The following is a 17,104-nucleotide window of genomic DNA, read 5'->3' as shown; positions in this document are numbered from 1 at the left end:
CCATTTTTGTAGCAACTTGGGAAACGGACTAGCTAATGCTAAATATCTAACGTTACATGCAGCACACTTACTATATTTTGTCTCAGTGGAATCAAGGTCTCTTTTTGAATCTGGAAATGTGTTCAAAACAGCGGTAAGTGTTTTTCCAACTTGCTTAAACAAATGCTAGCTCTTTATTTAATAATCATTTTATACAAAATAGGCTGTTGTTAATCACATTACAATGGAACTAATTAAAGTATTATTTAGCCCATGTGCCTAAGCAGGATCTCTCTACCATTCACTCATATGCTTAAAAAACTTGTTAATATCTATTAAATACCTGTCAAAATTGGAAAACTAAAAATGTTTGTGTAGGTGAAACTATACCCATAAAATTCTAATTAAAACATAATTTTTTAGCATAATATTGAAGCCAGGGCACAATCAAAATCATGTATAAATGCATGTAAAGTGTGCTTTACTCATACTCGATTGCCTTTTATTAATTTTGTTGAGTTTTAGAAATGTAGCAACACACAATGAATGAAAGGAAAAGCGGAGAGCCCATAGAGACGTCACAGTTGGTAGTGTGGTACAGCTTGCTCTTTCTGTGTGTAGGTGTGTGTTAACTGACAGCATATTGAGGGATGAAGTGTTGTCCACAACAGCTAGCTGGTGAGGACAGAGAAAGTACGATGAGAGTAAGCTCGATCGGGAGTGTGTTTACTTTGTGTGTGTATGTGTCTTTGTGTAGCTGACATCATCAAGGAGCATGTGGGTGGGATGGGGGTGCTGTGTGGAAGCTTGTGCTTGAGGATGCGAGTAGCCCAGACTGGAATTGGATACGATCGATAGCACAGACAGGACAAGATGGCTAAGGAAGAATTATGGTGTCCGGGGCAAGAGATTTGCATTTGCATGTACATTAATTTGGTATCAATGAGGATTCACTGCAGAGCATGGGAAGCATTGCTGTAGATGGTGCTTGGAGTTTCACAGAGGGCAGAGTATCTCTACTTTTGATTATGATGAGCAAGAAGAATCAATGTTATCAAACTCATTCAGGTTTTTATTAGATCTGAACTTATTGTGACATATTTGAATACGACACATGAGTAAGACCCATATTTTGGGACTATTCATAACAGTCCAGCTTTTAACCTTTTCATCCCATTGCCCCCTCTCTCTCTTTTCTTCTCTCTCTCACACACACATACACAAGAAGGTCAGGGAAGTTCAGAATATCATGTAAAACAGATTTTGTTGTTTCTAAAATAAATTGTCAGAGATTCGTTTTAACATGCTCAAAATGAATAGACAATTTTTTGTCTGGCCAAAAAAGCCTTTACGCCTAATTTGTTGAAAGTGTACTAACTCAGTTACATTCACTGAATAAAATTTCTATAGGAACATTAGATGGAGAATTATGGACTAACATTTTAAACCTTCTAGACCATGATGTCAATAAGTGACCCACACATTTTGTGCTCCCCTCAAAGCATGGATGAGTAAAGACTACATTGGCTGTCCCAAAGAATGAACTTCCATTTGTTGATACATTTGATATATTTAGTAAATTCCACATCATCCATGTGCTTTGGCTCTCTTAATTCCCATCGGAGTCCTCATTCCCCCGGGGTCTTCTTGAGCCCATTTCAGATGAGCATGTTTTGCCTTTTTAATGAGCTAAGAAAATATAAGAACCTATTAGCTATTTTTCCCCCCTAAATACTGATCACAATAATCCCTTTTCTTATAGACTGAATATCAAAAAATGGCCTCTAATAGGTCCAGTCTTAGCAGGCAGAAAAAGATTGGCCTGGCAAGTCATTCAGAAAATATCCATATTTTCAGTTTTCATGGTTGGTCATTTCAAAATGTTTATATCTTGCGAAAATGAAGTCATCTTGTGCATACTTAAAGAGCTAGGAATATTATAATTAAATACATTAAACACATTCAAAAACTAGAGGTTAAAATTTTTGACTTTTCATTGAGTCAAATTTCTGTTGTAGATGCACTGGGGAGCAGAAGGAGTAGAGAAAGTAACAGAGATTGCGTGAGGCATATTAAACAGGATCTTCCGGCTGCTTACATCCCTCAGAAAGTAATTTGATTATCTCGCATCCTTATCAATTCAAATAATGAATGACCCAACATTCAATTAAAAACACTGTATTCATCACAAGCTATGATTTAAACTTGTTAGTATGGTCTTTGTGCCTCTGTCTGACTCCTGCCTTGACAATCTCTTTATGTATGGGATGCAGTCTGTTCTCTTAGGTCTTTATTTGCTTTTAAGTTCACCAGCCTCTTTGAGATGCATGACTAGCAGCGTTTAAAAAGCACTTATTGAGTTGTAGGCGGGATAAATTAGGAGGAAATGGAGAAGGGGAGCTGTGTGAAACTTGTGGGAACTCCTGCCAGAGGCAGCGTATAAAGCATAGTTTTATAAGTTGGGGTGTCACAAGCATAAATCGTGATGCTCCGAAGTGGCCTTTAGAGGGGGATATAAATCATTGTCTCGGCAGACAGCGAGACTGGACGTGTGTGCATGCACGCTGAGAATAGCAATAGAGACGTGGAGTGAGGCATAGGAGATTGAACACTAAATTTCACTGAGACATTACAGATTAAAAAACATTCAGTAACACGTGATTAATTCAGTATGTTGCAAATGTTTTTGTGGTTTACATTTAACAAACTAATCATAAGATATTACCAAGTCAACTCTTGATGATTTTTTATGATTTCTACCATTTCATAATTATTATTTTTTTGGGAATGTAATGGATATTGTGGCATTTAGCCTCTCTATTGCTTGGTGAGCATGTGCTTTAAACATGTAATGTATGCATCCTGCTGCTTAAGCATATCGACAAACCATTATAGTTGTCATTTTAATTAAAGGATGCATTCAGATTAGTCTTTCAAGACACATTGATGTGCTATGTAGGGCCAAGTAGATTTTCTTGCAAATATTTTACAGTACTAAATGTTACATAATGTTGATTGCTCAGTATTAATATAAACTGCTACTTCTGTTAAGATGTTCCAACAACTATAATAATCTATTTGAGTTTTTTTATTTTTTCATTCTTCCTAAGTGCTGTTGTGGGCAGGGGCCACTGATTTTTCCTGTTTAAACAAATTGATACTAACTGTCAACACCAGTGTCCTAACAAAGCCTCGCAATGATGAAACAACCTTGTGGAAATAGCTTTATCTTGCATAAATTCTCATTGCCACACAGCCTCAAATACCAGTGTTTACTATTATATCTTGTGTCAGATTGTTCGTGGGAACAATCTGACACAAACCACAGGAATCTCAAAACACTAGAGTCCCAGAAAACGAGTCATGGGAATCACAATGTTATTTACTATATATATGGGAGGTGGTTGGTGGAAATGTTTGCTAAGTTAAAGCAATTATGCATGCCGCATTTATTTTATTTCAGGTTAACAGACTGAAAGTCTATTTGTTAAAGACAAGTTGCTATAAAGAGGTTATAGTGCTGTGAAAAGTGTGTTTAAAAAGGAGAAGCAATAGGGAAACATCAAACAAAGAATTGGAACACAACACATTGATAAGCTTGTGTGGATATTAACCTCAGTGTAATTTGCAGCAGCCACTCATATTTCTATTGCTGCGTGATTTCTGTTTGACTCCAGGGGATAATTTAATGATATCCTGATATGAAGGGCTATAATTCATGATAAAGTGCATTCAGTGTTGTTGTGCCACCTGTACCTCCTAGCCATAATTTTCTTTTCATATAACTGCATACAGGTGGTATGGGGATACCATTGTTTTGAGTACAGCTTGCTTTAATATGCTCTTGCTATTGTTTGTACAGTTGTACAAAGATAAATAGTTTTTTAAATTTGCGATACTGTAGCATTTACAGTTTGTCTGCTTTTCTAAATTTGTCTTTTATTTCATTCTGATGGCAATTACAGAGAGAGAGGCTTAGTTTCCAAATACTGTGCATCATTTTGACATTTCATTTATTTTGCAGAATAATTGCTGCCATGAGTACATGACTCAGTTTTTAGTCATAATGAAATTATTGGCCATGTTTGTTTATAGACTATTGCCTTTTCAGTGAATTTACGGTATTTGTAACATATTGCACAATGACCACAAATTAAACATTTTCTTGTACTGCAGTATGGTCTGTCAATTTGAAAAGTTGATAATGAAGTTGCATGTGCTGTGATGTGAGCCTTAGAGGTCTGCCTTTATATTACCAACATTAATGTTTTAACTGTCACAGTTTTCTCTCAGAGTAATGTGCAGCAGTAATCTTTCTCTTTTCCGTGTTTAAATCGTACTGTCAGTCAGTCTTTGAAGCCTTTAGAGTCTTGAAAGTTTAAAGCACAAGTACCCAAACCACGAGAGATGATATCTGTTAGTTGACTGTTACATTTAAATACTGTTCCAAAACAAATGTACGTACATGTAGAAAATGTATTATCCATGTTGTCACAATTGTACAATGTCAAAGTCTAAACTCACAGGTTGTCACAGTGTAATACTAGCTGTAAAGCAAACTGCACATTAGATATTTGTTGCATGATTTAATATTACAAAACAAACATTTACTGATGTGGAAGTACACAAAATGTTAAAACACAAAATATGCTGCATTTCACATTTTTCAAATATTCAATAAATATCTTTTAATATCTGCTTAATGTCATATTTACACTGATAGGAGCCGTAATGTAGATGACCAAAACTGCTGTTTTTTGTAATGCATACATAAAAATCTTATTTATAAACCTTTTCTGTCCCTTTCACAAGCTATCTTTTTAAAAGACCTCCTGAAGTCATTATTGAATATAGTGTATATAACCGGATTTAGTGAGCTATTGCAGTAACCAAACCAGAAAAACATTTTGAACAATGTCTCTGGGACACAGCAGGTGTCGCACACAGCAGTGAGCGTGTATGTGAAGAAAAAGGGGAACCAGCAGAGAACAAACACTCCCATGACCACAGCTAGAACAAATGTGAAGCGCCTCTCTCTGTACTGCCTTCCTTTCCACCTGCTCACTCTCACACAGGGCTGCGCCTCTGGCTTTGGTGAGGTTTCTCCAGGCTTCACCTGAGCCACTTTGGTTGTTCTCATACCCCTCTTCTTCTTCAGGGAACAAAGGATGATTTCATTCCCATCAGACGAGGAGGGCTCTTCCTCCACGTCTCTACCGTCCTCCCCTTCCACCTCCCTCCCTTCTCCGTCTTTTCTCTCCAGGTTGCCTGAGTTTCCATATTCTCTTTGCCTTTCACCTGGCACGGCTCTTGTTCTTTTCTTGGCAATCTGGTAGATTCTGACATACACGGTAATCATGATGACGCAGGGTGCAAAGAAAGAGGCAGTGCTGGAGAATATGATGTACCATTTCTTCTCATTAATTTTACATTCAGGTCTGTCCTCTTTACCTTCGTCCTTTATCATTTTGATAAGCGGAGGGAATGAAATGATGGCTGCCAGTACCCAAACTATGAAGACTATGCATTTAATCCTGCGTGGTGTCCTTTTTAGGTTGTACTCAATCGCATGAGTGACAGACCAATATCTGTCCAGGCTGATGGCACACAGGTGAACGATGGATGAGGTGCAGAAGAGCACATCCAAAGCCAGGTAGATTTCACACCACACTTTACCAAAGTACCAGTAACCCATCAGTTCATTCGCTAAAGAAAATGGCATCACTAAGGTGGCAACCAGGATGTCTGCACATGCCAGAGACACTAAAAACAAGTTCTGAGGTGCTCTCAGGGCTCGGCTTGTGATCACAGCAATTACTACCATTACATTGCCAAACACAGTTAGCAGGATGAGGATACCCACCAGGATTGTTAGAGGCACAGAGGTCTGCACAGTATAAGGGTGCCTGCCAGGCAAAGTCTCATTTCCGCTGCTGAAGTTGAGACAACCCATCAGGATGAGCTGTGGTGTCGATGATATTGTCTTAACAGTGCTCTATTAAGGAGGTTTGGAAGCTGTGCTTGCCAGCAGTCTATAAATTTTATCCATTCAAGAACACGTCAGAGAATTGAGACTTTTCATTTTGTTCACTGGAAGATATTGTTGAAAGAAATCTGTGCTTCTTTCCTCTTTGTCAGTGAGAAAATAGACACCAACAGACAAAAATTACGAAGTGTTTCTTTATATTAAAAAGACAAAAGAATATGAAAGGAATAAAGGGAACTTTGATTTATTCCCAGTTTCCCACATCAGATCATTTAAAAAAAAAATAGATCTATTCTTTGAAAAATAATTCTTCATCCACCAACCTTTTTAGAATAAAAACTTGCAGTTAAGTCCCTTGGAAGACATTTTATAAAACAGACTTACATTGCAGATAGTGCTGGCTCAGGCAGACCTTTCCATCTGTTGCAGCTGAAGTGGAGAGTACGTCTTTTATATGGGCTTGATCTGACACTGAGGATCTGTGGTGCTGCCTCACTTCTGTGAGAACGGGAATGGGCGGAGTTCATCTGCTGCTGGAGATTTAAAATCAATTTGGTGGTGCTCCCAGAGCCTGAAACCATTGGCTGATTATGACATTAACAATATTTTTGATTTATAGAAGTAATATCTGCAGTCTATTAAATTACAATGGATTAAAAGTACACTCTATATGGTTTTGCAGGTCTACTTTATGAACAAAATGTTCAGATATATCCTGAAAGAAAAATGACTTGAAATAATATCTGAATCTATAGAGATGATTGGAGCCTCTGTAAAGGAGATCAGTCACTAGTACTGCAAGAGAACAGCAAGAGCAGTCTATCTGCAACAATAAACATTTCAGCTAGACAAATGTTTGCTTTCCTGATAACAAAGTAGAATAAATCGAAGTGAGTGTGCAGAGACATTTTGTCTCTTTGATTAGTATATTTCTACGTTTTCTTTTACAAAACTATGGCCAACTACTATGCAAAAAGGGGCTGCTGGATGACATTTATAAGCAAGGTTTAATTTACCATTTGACAATACCATATGTGTGCTGGATTATAGGTGACACTGATGATGAGGATTTTGATTGTGGTAGCTTGTGATGTTTGTGACTGTCATGGAATTTCTTATGTTACATGTGTAAGAGCCGCATCTGTAAGTTATTTCCCCTAGGCCCCATATGTAGAGATATGATCAACAGATAAGAGACAGAAACATGGTTATAGTCACTTAGGAGTCACTTACAATCCTAAAAAGGAACTGTTCTCTGCCATAGTTCACTATACTATCTCCTGCCTCTGTGGGTTCAGGCTAGGGAGGAAACATCTTGCTTACAGGCAGGGCCGTTACTTAGGTAACTCCAAGGTCACTGATAGTAGCTCTTGCCTCTTTCCTGAGAGAGAGAGAGAGAGAGAGAGATACTATCTTACTTGCCTGAGGAATACACTACAGATGTCCCGTCAATTCAAGCATGACCGTAGATTAATTTACTGTTTATCCTCCAATAGGAGAAGCACACGTTTACTCTAAAGGTTCAGAGAAACACGGTAGACACTATATGGCCAGTAAGGGGAAAAGTATTGTGGAACAGGAAGAGATCTTCAGACTTGGTTTCGGCACTGCACTGGGTTTCACCTTGCGCTGCTCATATCACTGTCTCCTCGGCGGAGCCTCATTAAACATTGCTGTGTAAGACATCCAGAGTCTTCTTCTGAGTAGACCAGCTCACATCAACTTTTCCATCACAGTGACAACATGACAACACTAGAACGGCCACGACGGTCATTTTGACCGTTTTGAAATTTATATGTGCAATAACTTTGTTGAATAAAAAAATACAATCTTGCTGGTACCTGACTTTTCCTAAAAGTATTTGTATTTTTATTTACAATAGGTTTTATATAAATTAAACAAAAGGCAAAGAAAATATGATCATTTTTACCTATTTCGGCCATACGCGGTCATATTGACCGCAGTGACTTTCGCGCTATTCTATTGTTCTATTGTGCTGACCTACAGCACACACGGCTCACGGCCTTCTTGTGTGTGTTTGACGATGGCATGCTGAAACACATCAGGGACTGCACTGTGGCTGAGGCACATCAGCACCGTAGTGACAGCTCATGACCTGACAATTTTGGCTAGCTGCGGATGTCAATTCAAAATCCATGCTGAACGGGGCTCCGTTTCTGGGAAAAGAGGAGACGCGGAGCAAAGATCAGCTCGTGGGAGAAAGTGTGGAGCTGAAACTGGGGGAGCCATTCCTGGGGAAGGGAAGAAATATTACCAGATAATTTCTTCTCTTCTCTGAAACTAGCCACCGCCTTACAGGCCAAGAAGACCAGCCTGGTTGGCACCCTGGGGAAAACTAAGCGTGAGTCGCCCCCCTCCGCAAAAGAGCAAGCGGAGCTGTTCAGCACATCAGTGTGCCATGTATAGATGCGACGCTCACCATCTACCAGGGAAAGCCGAGGAATAATGTATGTTTGCTGAGCTCCGTACACACAAGCGTGGGCATCACCGATGGGCTGAAGCCAAAGCGGGAGTCGGTGACACTGGTGTGAATATAGCGTATGCAATAATTACGGTTTACTATATGCGATGATATGAATATTGATAAATGTATAATTAAAGTTTTTTAAATGTATATTTTGGTGTTATTTGTTTTTTAAAAGATATCCTAACACAATAAATGCGTTAATCTCCCATTTGGGTAATTTATCATTAGAGATTATAGAGTTTGGAATCTAGCGGTCAAAATGACCGCTTCCGGCAATTCTAGTAAATTTGGAATTCTGGCACTTCTAGTGTTTAAAGAAAAAAATAATTATTTTTATTCTCGAGCACTCCAACTGGAGATTTCCACTGCATTATATTATTGTTTTATTATTTACCAATGTGCTGCTTTATTTAAAGTCATTTCAAGTATGCCAACCAGCATGCATCACTAGTTATCTACTTTAGGATTGTAATGTCATTTTATTTATCACTCAGCACACATATTTTACTATAATAACTTGATGATATTTATTCATTAGGATTACTAAAAGGGTTTGTATCTATAAAGAGATATATTTAAGTCCTAGGGCATCTCTGTGCCTCACTCTAGTCATCTGACATTCATACTAAAGTACAAATTCTAGTGTGTTTTGTTGTAGTACAACATTATTTTAATTAGCAAAATGTTGTTATTTTTTCTTCATCATTTGTGTTCCTTAGTCTGGTAATGATGATTTGCGTACAACTGAATTTCGGTTTAGTCAGAGTACTATCATCAAGGAACAGATGGTAGACTCTGTAGAGAACTACAAGTACCACTGGATTTTAATTGATGATAAGCTAAATTTTAATTGTAACACTGAGATGCTGTGCAAGAATGGCATCTGTTCTGCAACCAGAAATTGTCTCAGTTTCATGTTGACAAGACCCTCATGATCCTATTTTATAGATCTTATATTGAGTCTGTTTTAACTTTTTCTTTAATTTGCTAGTTCAGGAACCTCAGCAACAAGACTAAGAATGCAGTAACCAGGACAGTGAAAGTGAACAGTAAGATCTTGGGAGTACAGCAGAGTATGCTATCTGACCTGTTTAACAGACAGGTAGGGAGGAAAGCTAAAGCCATCCTATCCGTCAGCGCCCGTCCCCTATACTCTGAATTTCAGATTTTGCCTATGAGCAATGTAGGTTAAATGTTGCAAGCCTCATGAAAACGGTCCTGTTCTAGTCTGGCCTACAAACCTCTGCTGGCATTGGCATCTGCTGGCTACCTCGACATTAGGAATAAATTAAATGGGGAAACATTCTGAATATCTTAATTATAACACTGAGTGTAGTCCTTTCGGTGCCTCATTCTCTGAACACCACAGGATGGCGACTGTAACACAAGCTGCAAGAAGTACACAGCCCCTTTGAACTTACTGATACTTTGTATACATATAATAGGCGATCATCTCACAACCCATGAGCTATTCAACTCGCTACTTCAGGCTGCGGCAGACTACACATGGCCTATAATGTGTTCGTGAAAATCATGATAATGATTTGGGGAGAATGACGTGGCTGGATACCTAGCTAGTCTTGTTGTTAAACATACTGTCAAATTACATTTACTGTTAGTCAACCGTACCCAATGTTATTGACTTTGAATCTTGCTAGCATAACGTTAGCTTTCTGTCTCATAGCTGAGCCAAAGGGTTCTGTGAGCTGAGCGGACTAGGTTCGTCCTATGTACTGGAATAGTTAACAACGTTTCCATTCCAGAGTCTTATGAGATGATAATGAGTGTTCCAGATATTAGTCAAACCCTCAGGTGTTACCAGGGAAAATGAGTTATGGCGTGTGAAAAACTTTAGATTTTGATTGCAAAACGCATGAAAATATCAATTAATGGTTTTAATGTTCACTTTGACAAGTGACAATGAGATAAGCGGGAATGGCCTTCGAGGTGTGCATTATCAGGAATTAATGGACGACGCGGAGGCCAGAACGGTTGCCTCCGCGTCGTCCATTCATTTCTGATTATGGACTCCTCGTCGGGCATTACGCCTTGCATATTCTCTCCCTACTTATTTAATTTGGATACCAGCGAGTAGCCTCTTGTTGTTGGACTTCCAGTGCATTGTATACAGGGCACCTCCCCTCCCTTATGTAATGTAGGCAACTATGCCTTGCTGGAAAACCAAGTTCCCTTTGGGGACAAATTAAAGTTGAAGTTGATCTCATGAACCCTTAGATTCATCTTGCGACCCTTTGGGGTGTCCCAGCCCCCAGTTTGGAAAATCCTGTGGCTGGGGATAATTTTGATGTGGTGAAATCAGGTTTGAAGTCAATAAGTACCCTTTGTCTTAATGTAAAAACATAATTAGAAAAACTTTATTTTGATCCACAACACCAACCATGAGTCATATACTATGCTATAGTCGTAGTGGTTGTAGTTATACAGTAGTGTCACATACTTGTATGTAAATATTAGCAATATATCAGCATGGGGAAATTAGCAGCCGACTGAAGATACTATTGCGAGCAGTGCCGCTGGGAACGCTAACGAGACATATTTGATGTGAACATCCTTGTTATCGCGAGAAAGAAAGGCTTTCACGGGCTTCCGGTTGGCTATTTGTGTACGGGGGGAAGGAGAGCGTACTGTTGTTCTTTTAAGTAGTCGTTTTGGCAAAATATTGAGTTGAGATTTGAATGCTTACGGTATTTATTGGTCAAGAGAATTTATACCGAGGTAAGATTACACACCAACCCTTTGTTTTTGTGATTGCCCCTCGGCCGCTCGCTAGCATTAGCCGTTGTAAGTTACGTTAAATTTACGTCGACGAAACCGGGCCGAGGGATCTTGCTAACCGTTTTAGCGTTAAGCTAACGTGAACGTTGTGACATACCGCTAGGTTAGCGATATCATGTTTTTCCCCTTAACATTTTGAGTAGCCCATGTTTCACTTATTTCGCATTTAACACACGAGCAATTTGTGTGGTTAAGTCAGGTTATTGCTAATCTAAGAGATCGCTAATTTGAGATGTTTACCATTGTCTTATAGAACGTGCTAAAACAGCTAGCCAACTTTTCTAAAATAAAAAACTGTCTTCTCTTTTTGTCAACACACAGATGTCGGACGAATTGCTGAAACAGTTAAACAGCTACAAAGCCCAGCTACAGCAAGTAGAAGTTGCCTTATCTACTGACCCAGAAAATGAAGACCTCCTGAAACTACAAAAAGACTTACAGGTTTGTGTTTCTGTGTGAATGAGATGTATGAAAGTGTTAGATTCGCACATCACAAGCGTATTTCTCATAGCTGGATTTGTTTGGAGGCAAAGAAAGGCTGTAATTATTTCATAAGCAATTGAATAGCCAATAGTTAAATTTAACCACTACTGAATAGTCAGTGTCGAAAATTAAATACCACTGAATGTATAGCACTGCAATATTTTACTCTGAAAACTACCAGTCTGCATTTATGTGGTTTGAATTCCAAATTTTGCTGTTTTTAAAAAATTCACATTTAGGTTTTCACTTGTCTGCAGGAATTTAAACCTTTCTTTGATTACATAGATTTGCAGGTTTCCTAGTGATATTCAAGTATTGTGAAATACATGAATAAACATCCTCATTCACAAGCAAATGTTATTCTTAAATATAATTTTTTAGAATCTTAAAGAGTCAAAATAGTATTGTCATGGTGTAGTGTAAGCATTTTCAAACTTACCTGTCTAAATTGCTTACCCTGAATTGTAAAGTATGTCGCTAGGGTTTCCCACAGTGGTTTATTTTAAGACAAGCCAAAACATGATTGGCCAGTGACCTCACCGAAAATAACCCATTCTGTTTCTCTCATGAATATCTGACCCCCTTTTGATTGTGTTTCTTCTACAGGAAGTCATCGATTTGACAAAAGACCTCCTGACCTCACAGCCCGCTGAGAGTGCTTCCAGTACCAATGGCTCAGACACAGTCCCCCTGAAGCATGGCTGGAAAGTGGGGGACAGGTGTATGGCTGCGTGGAGTCAGGACGGACAGTGAGTATTACTAGCCTTTTCTCATGAAAACTTTACATGTAAGGTTAACCGCATCCCTTATAGCACTACAATTTGAGTATTTATTTATCTGAATTAGAGTAGTGGTTTTATGGATTAGGTTCTGTCCATCCATGTTAATTGTTTAATTTAGGTCTGCAAGATTGCATGTCTTTTTGTATGTTGCTTTGGACAAAAGCATCTGCCAAATGAATTCATTTAAATGTAGTAAGATAGTCACTGCATTTTGTCCCTTGAGATGAAGCCAGTTTTTGCTACTTATTTTTGCACAATGTAAAAAAGATTTCACCAACTGGGAAATTCCAAACCAGATAATCCACACAACAAGCCTTAATTTTTGTTAGTTTCTCTGTTTTGATGTTATTTCACTGTGGCTGATAATTCAGGAGTTACTCTTTCTGAAGAGTGCACAAATTATATTGTGGCGTTCTATTCATGTTCTACTGTACCTACCACTGTACTTGGTTGTAACTTAGTGAATGAAACACCATGTTATTATAACAAAGGTATAATAATTTCACATTCAGTTATAGTGTAGTTGTTGAGTGCTTGGCTGTTTAACCTTTAACATAATGAGGTGTTTAAATTCTATCAGCCTTTACAGTACTAGATAACTATTTATCTTAAAATATGAATAAACTCCCCATATGATGTCTCAGCTTTTCAGAAAGATTGTTAGAAAACCTATAAGGAATTACTTTACACAACAGAGGCATGACTTAAAGTAGAGGACAACTTTGACTCTCTATTGCATAGTTGACAGTGGAGATTGGCTAGGAGTGGATTTAGGGGTGGGCAAAATGGCCAAAATCTTACATATAATTTTATCTCACAGTAACGGCACATTGTTATGTAAATTCGATTTAAGAAATGGTTTAAAATAACTAATTGATTAATTTGGAACTTCCATACAAATAAAAACAACTCCTCCTGCTCTGTATTTACAATTTCACTCTCCTCCTCCATGTTTTCTTGTCACACTATTCTTCTGCGGCAGTTGGCAAACCATCTTAGAGGTGCATAACCGCCACCAACTGTTGCTCTCATGTCACGTAAGAATGTGGTAAGCAGTCCTGCTGCCCAAATCACGTTCCCTTGTGAGGCAGCTGGATCACAGGAGAATCCAGCCCTGATTTGCTACATCGCCTGCCCCTATTATATGGCAGAGACATTAAGGGATAGCTCCCGCAGTGGAAACGGTATTACCAAAATCTCTACCGGTGGACACATTTCTACCGTCGCACGGTATATATGTCATATCGCCCAACCCTAATTGGATTAATTCCCACAGTGTAAATGTTATATATTTGCCCAAGCCAACTGCGCCACCAAGATGCTCTAGGAATAATGTATGGGAATGATGTGTTTGTTTACAGAAGACAACGATTTTGAACAAGCAGTATGCTTTTGTTTTTTTCCCCCCACAATGCATTTTCCCAAAACAAGTGTAGAGACAAGCAACTGTAATTTTAGTTTGATGCATGTTTACCCTTAAGGGGAACAAAAGTCAGTTTGTGGGAAATTTATGTTCTTGAGGTAAATTGTAATCATATACATCACACAGCTTTGGCTTATTAAGTAGAGCTTGAGTCTCTGGCTCATACTCACCTGCTTACAGACGTGATTCTTTGGCAGGGTGTATGAGGCTGAGATTGAGGAGATAGACCGAGAGAACGGCACTGCAGCCGTTACCTTCTCTGGATACGGGAATGCTGAAGTGATTCCTCTGCAGAACCTCAAAGCAGTAGAGGAAGGGAAACGCTCTGATGATGATAAGCCAAAATCAAGGTATGAACAAAAAAACTCTTGTCTCACTCACTTAATGTGTGTACATTTTAAACCTGTGCTTAAATCCTGCTTATTAACATTTAAGAAAATACTGGGATTTACCTGTATGTTCTCACAGGAATGACTTATTATTTACCATTTTGACTCATGTAGGCCTTCTATATAATTGTGACCAGCTCCCCCTTTTTTTTAATTATATGACTATAATTCTAGGAAATAAGCACCAGTGAGTGGAGTAATAAGTAAAGTCAGTAAACACTCTACTGTGCCATCCTCATTTTGCCCCATAATGACATGAGTGAATTTGATCAAGTTGCCTATCATTTCTAGGTGGCTGCACAGTATATGATTGACAGTTTCCCCCTTTATATAGACATCAAAATTACCCTTTCTAGGCTTAGTTAATCAAATAAATCACTTGCTGGTTATTGGTTTGTGTCTAATTTGATATTTAAACAGGAAGACATTATGGCCATTCTGGAAAAATAACATTTCTCCTAAACTAGCCACCAAAATCAGTTTCTGTTATCAAACTTTGAGTTGGCTATTAGGCAGTGCAGTTACAGAATCATGCATACACCTTTTAACACCTTGCAGGTTTACATCTGCCCCCTAGAGCCTCAAGTAAACATTTGAAGTGCAACACCTGCATTGCCTCTGGTGACTTTTTTGTTTCTTTGGTTGACTGATTTTAAAAATGAGGACCCTGTGTCATCTTTCGACATAAAAATTGTTCATTTCCATGCATAAACTAATGAACGAGACCCCTTGTGTGTTCCCTTTTAACACATTTCTTCAACAGTTTCTTTCAGTTAAATTATAATAGCTCTGTTTATACAATGCTATAGCTACATATATAGTGTGTTTATGGTCATAGTTCCGTTAATGCAGTTTTTCTTTTAAGTTATACTGTATGTTGGGCTCATTAATGTTATGCCATACTTGTTATAACCTGTTTGATTGTATTTGTACATCATGGACAGGGTTTAAATGTTTCTCTTCCTTGTCTGTCTTTCTAGGAAAGAGCAGATAGCAGAGCAGAGAGAGTATAAGAAGAAGAAAGCCCAGAAGAAGGTACAGAGGATGAAGGAATTAGAGCAAGAGAGGGAGGAGCAAAAGTCAAAGTGGCAGCAGTTCAACAACAAAGCCTACTCAAAGAACAAGAAAGGACAGGTATGTTTTCTTTTTTCAGAGACCTGAATTTAATTTAGACAGTGGTTATATACTATAGGTATCTCCTTTCTTGCTTGATGTTATTTTCCACAGCTGCATTTCTGTAGTGAATCCCCACAATGGGATTATGTTTAAATTAGCCAGGCAATAGCTCTGCGATAGAGACAACTGGCAAAACACACTGTCCATGAAGTCACAAAGTCAGGTGATCTGGTCTTTTACTGTACCTCTTACCACAATTAAAGACCATGGTATGTTAAAACAAAGCGGAGGTGTGAATTCAGCAGCTCAACTTCACAGTACAACTTAAAGTGAAAGACAAACTGACAGAAATTTTGTTGCTTAAACACCACAAATTATGTAATTAGGAACCTTTGCTGTATGATTTCCAGTTTCCTAACAGGGATCATAAAATTTTAGTTTCAACCAGTATGTTATAGGGAGACCCTATAACATACTGAAATTTGATTCAAAATTCAGAATGTTGGCAGACATCAGAATTTGAGCCATTTCACCCACTAGCTCATGCACCCCTTGTCCTTCACACTGCATGGTATTGCATACTGCAGCGAGGTATGTGACTGGAGGGCCAGGTAACTTGAAACTAGCAGCACACTGTCCATGAATTGCTGCTGTTGCTGCTGCTGCTGTGTGTGTGTGTGTGTGTGTGTGTGTGTGTGTGTGTGTGTGTGTGTGTGTGTGTGTGTGTGTGTGTTATAGTAAGTTGTCCAATAATCCATTGTTATATATTTCAAATCATTAATAATGTCTGTTGTTGTTGTTTTTTTTGTAGGTAAAGAGGAGCATATTTGCATCTCCAGAAAGTGTAAACGGGAAGGTGGGAGTGGGAACATGTGGTATTGCGGACAAGCCCATGACCCAGTACCATGACACGTCAAAATACAATGTCAGACATCTAATGCCACAATGACGTGATATATTCTGTATATAATAATCCGCTGTATACTACCTGTATCAGTGCTTTCCATTGTGTTTATACATGATTTAAGTTTCTCAAGTAAAGAAGGCTTTGAAAGGAATTGCTTGTACACCATTGTTTGAAATATTGATGTAGTTTTCTTATATATTATGTAGGTACAACAACAAAAATCCAAATAGAAGTGATTTTTCCTACATTGGAACAAGGTCACCTGTTATGTAAGAACAGGAAGTGGTGTTGTAGAAAAGCTGTAGAGTTTGATGTTTGTGTCCAGGTTTCACTTAGGCCAAATACCTGCTAAGATATGTATAAATATACACCTGTAGATTTGGTGTGTAAATTTGAAGCTGGATTCTAACACTGACCCATTGTGGGGAAGTCTGAACGTTAATAATGGTGTTAATTTGAGATGGCTGAATTTATGTTTTAATTTTTGTATATATATATAACAGTGAAATAAACATTGTTTTGTTTTCAGTTTTTTAAATAATTGCTTCCACCTCATTTTGACTATTTTTACAATACATTTTCATTGTTGCTCTGTCAGGTCCTGTAGGTGGCAGTCAAGACTTGTACCATTAATAAGTCCATTTCGTGAGCAGCATGCTGCAACTGTTAATAAAACCTGTTTTTTCATTAAAGTTAAATGAGTTTTTTGTTTCACATGTGACTTGTTAGTTCAAAATGCTTAACGGACAGTGTTA

At 38.2% G+C, this 17,104-nt stretch overlaps 2 protein-coding genes across 7 annotated transcripts; one reads left to right on the top strand and one right to left on the bottom strand.

Moving 5' to 3' along the window:
* Nucleotides 1-5: 5 nt before the first annotated feature.
* smndc1 (survival motor neuron domain containing 1) lies at nt 6-17,041 on the top strand. Of its 4 annotated transcripts, none has more exons than XM_044213571.1 (6): nt 6-133; nt 11,571-11,690; nt 12,339-12,481; nt 14,135-14,287; nt 15,307-15,460; nt 16,254-17,041. In XM_044213571.1, the coding sequence occupies exons 2-6, from the start codon at nt 11,571-11,573 to the stop codon at nt 16,389-16,391; spliced, it is 708 nt and encodes a 235-aa protein (XP_044069506.1). In that variant the 5' UTR covers nt 6-133; the 3' UTR covers nt 16,392-17,041. The 4 variants fall into 4 exon arrangements, with proteins under 4 accessions (XP_044069506.1, XP_044069508.1, XP_044069504.1 ...); XM_044213573.1 differs by lacking the exon at nt 6-133 and adding an exon at nt 5,546-5,632; XM_044213569.1 differs by lacking the exon at nt 6-133 and adding an exon at nt 11,029-11,189.
* On the bottom strand, nt 3,417-12,331 carry LOC122884132 (alpha-2A adrenergic receptor-like). 3 transcript variants are annotated; one of them, XM_044213566.1, is made up of 2 exons: nt 12,189-12,331; nt 3,417-6,495 (listed from the first exon to the last, which is right to left on the bottom strand). In XM_044213566.1, exon 2 carries the CDS (start codon nt 5,930-5,932, stop codon nt 4,763-4,765), a length of 1,170 nt encoding a protein of 389 aa, XP_044069501.1. In that variant the 5' UTR covers nt 5,933-6,495; nt 12,189-12,331; the 3' UTR covers nt 3,417-4,762. The 3 variants fall into 3 exon arrangements, with proteins under 3 accessions (XP_044069501.1, XP_044069500.1, XP_044069502.1); XM_044213565.1 differs by lacking the exon at nt 12,189-12,331 and adding an exon at nt 7,199-8,545 and having other exon boundaries at nt 3,417-6,498; XM_044213567.1 differs by lacking the exon at nt 12,189-12,331 and adding an exon at nt 7,199-8,545 and having other exon boundaries at nt 3,417-6,463.
* Nucleotides 17,042-17,104: the final 63 nt, after the last annotated feature.

Source organism: Siniperca chuatsi, linkage group LG11 (assembly GCF_020085105.1).
Source record: "Siniperca chuatsi isolate FFG_IHB_CAS linkage group LG11, ASM2008510v1, whole genome shotgun sequence".
NCBI lineage: Eukaryota > Metazoa > Chordata > Actinopteri > Centrarchiformes > Sinipercidae > Siniperca > Siniperca chuatsi.
Note: the sequence above shows the minus strand (reverse complement) of the source record. Positions and strands in the feature narration are given on the sequence as shown.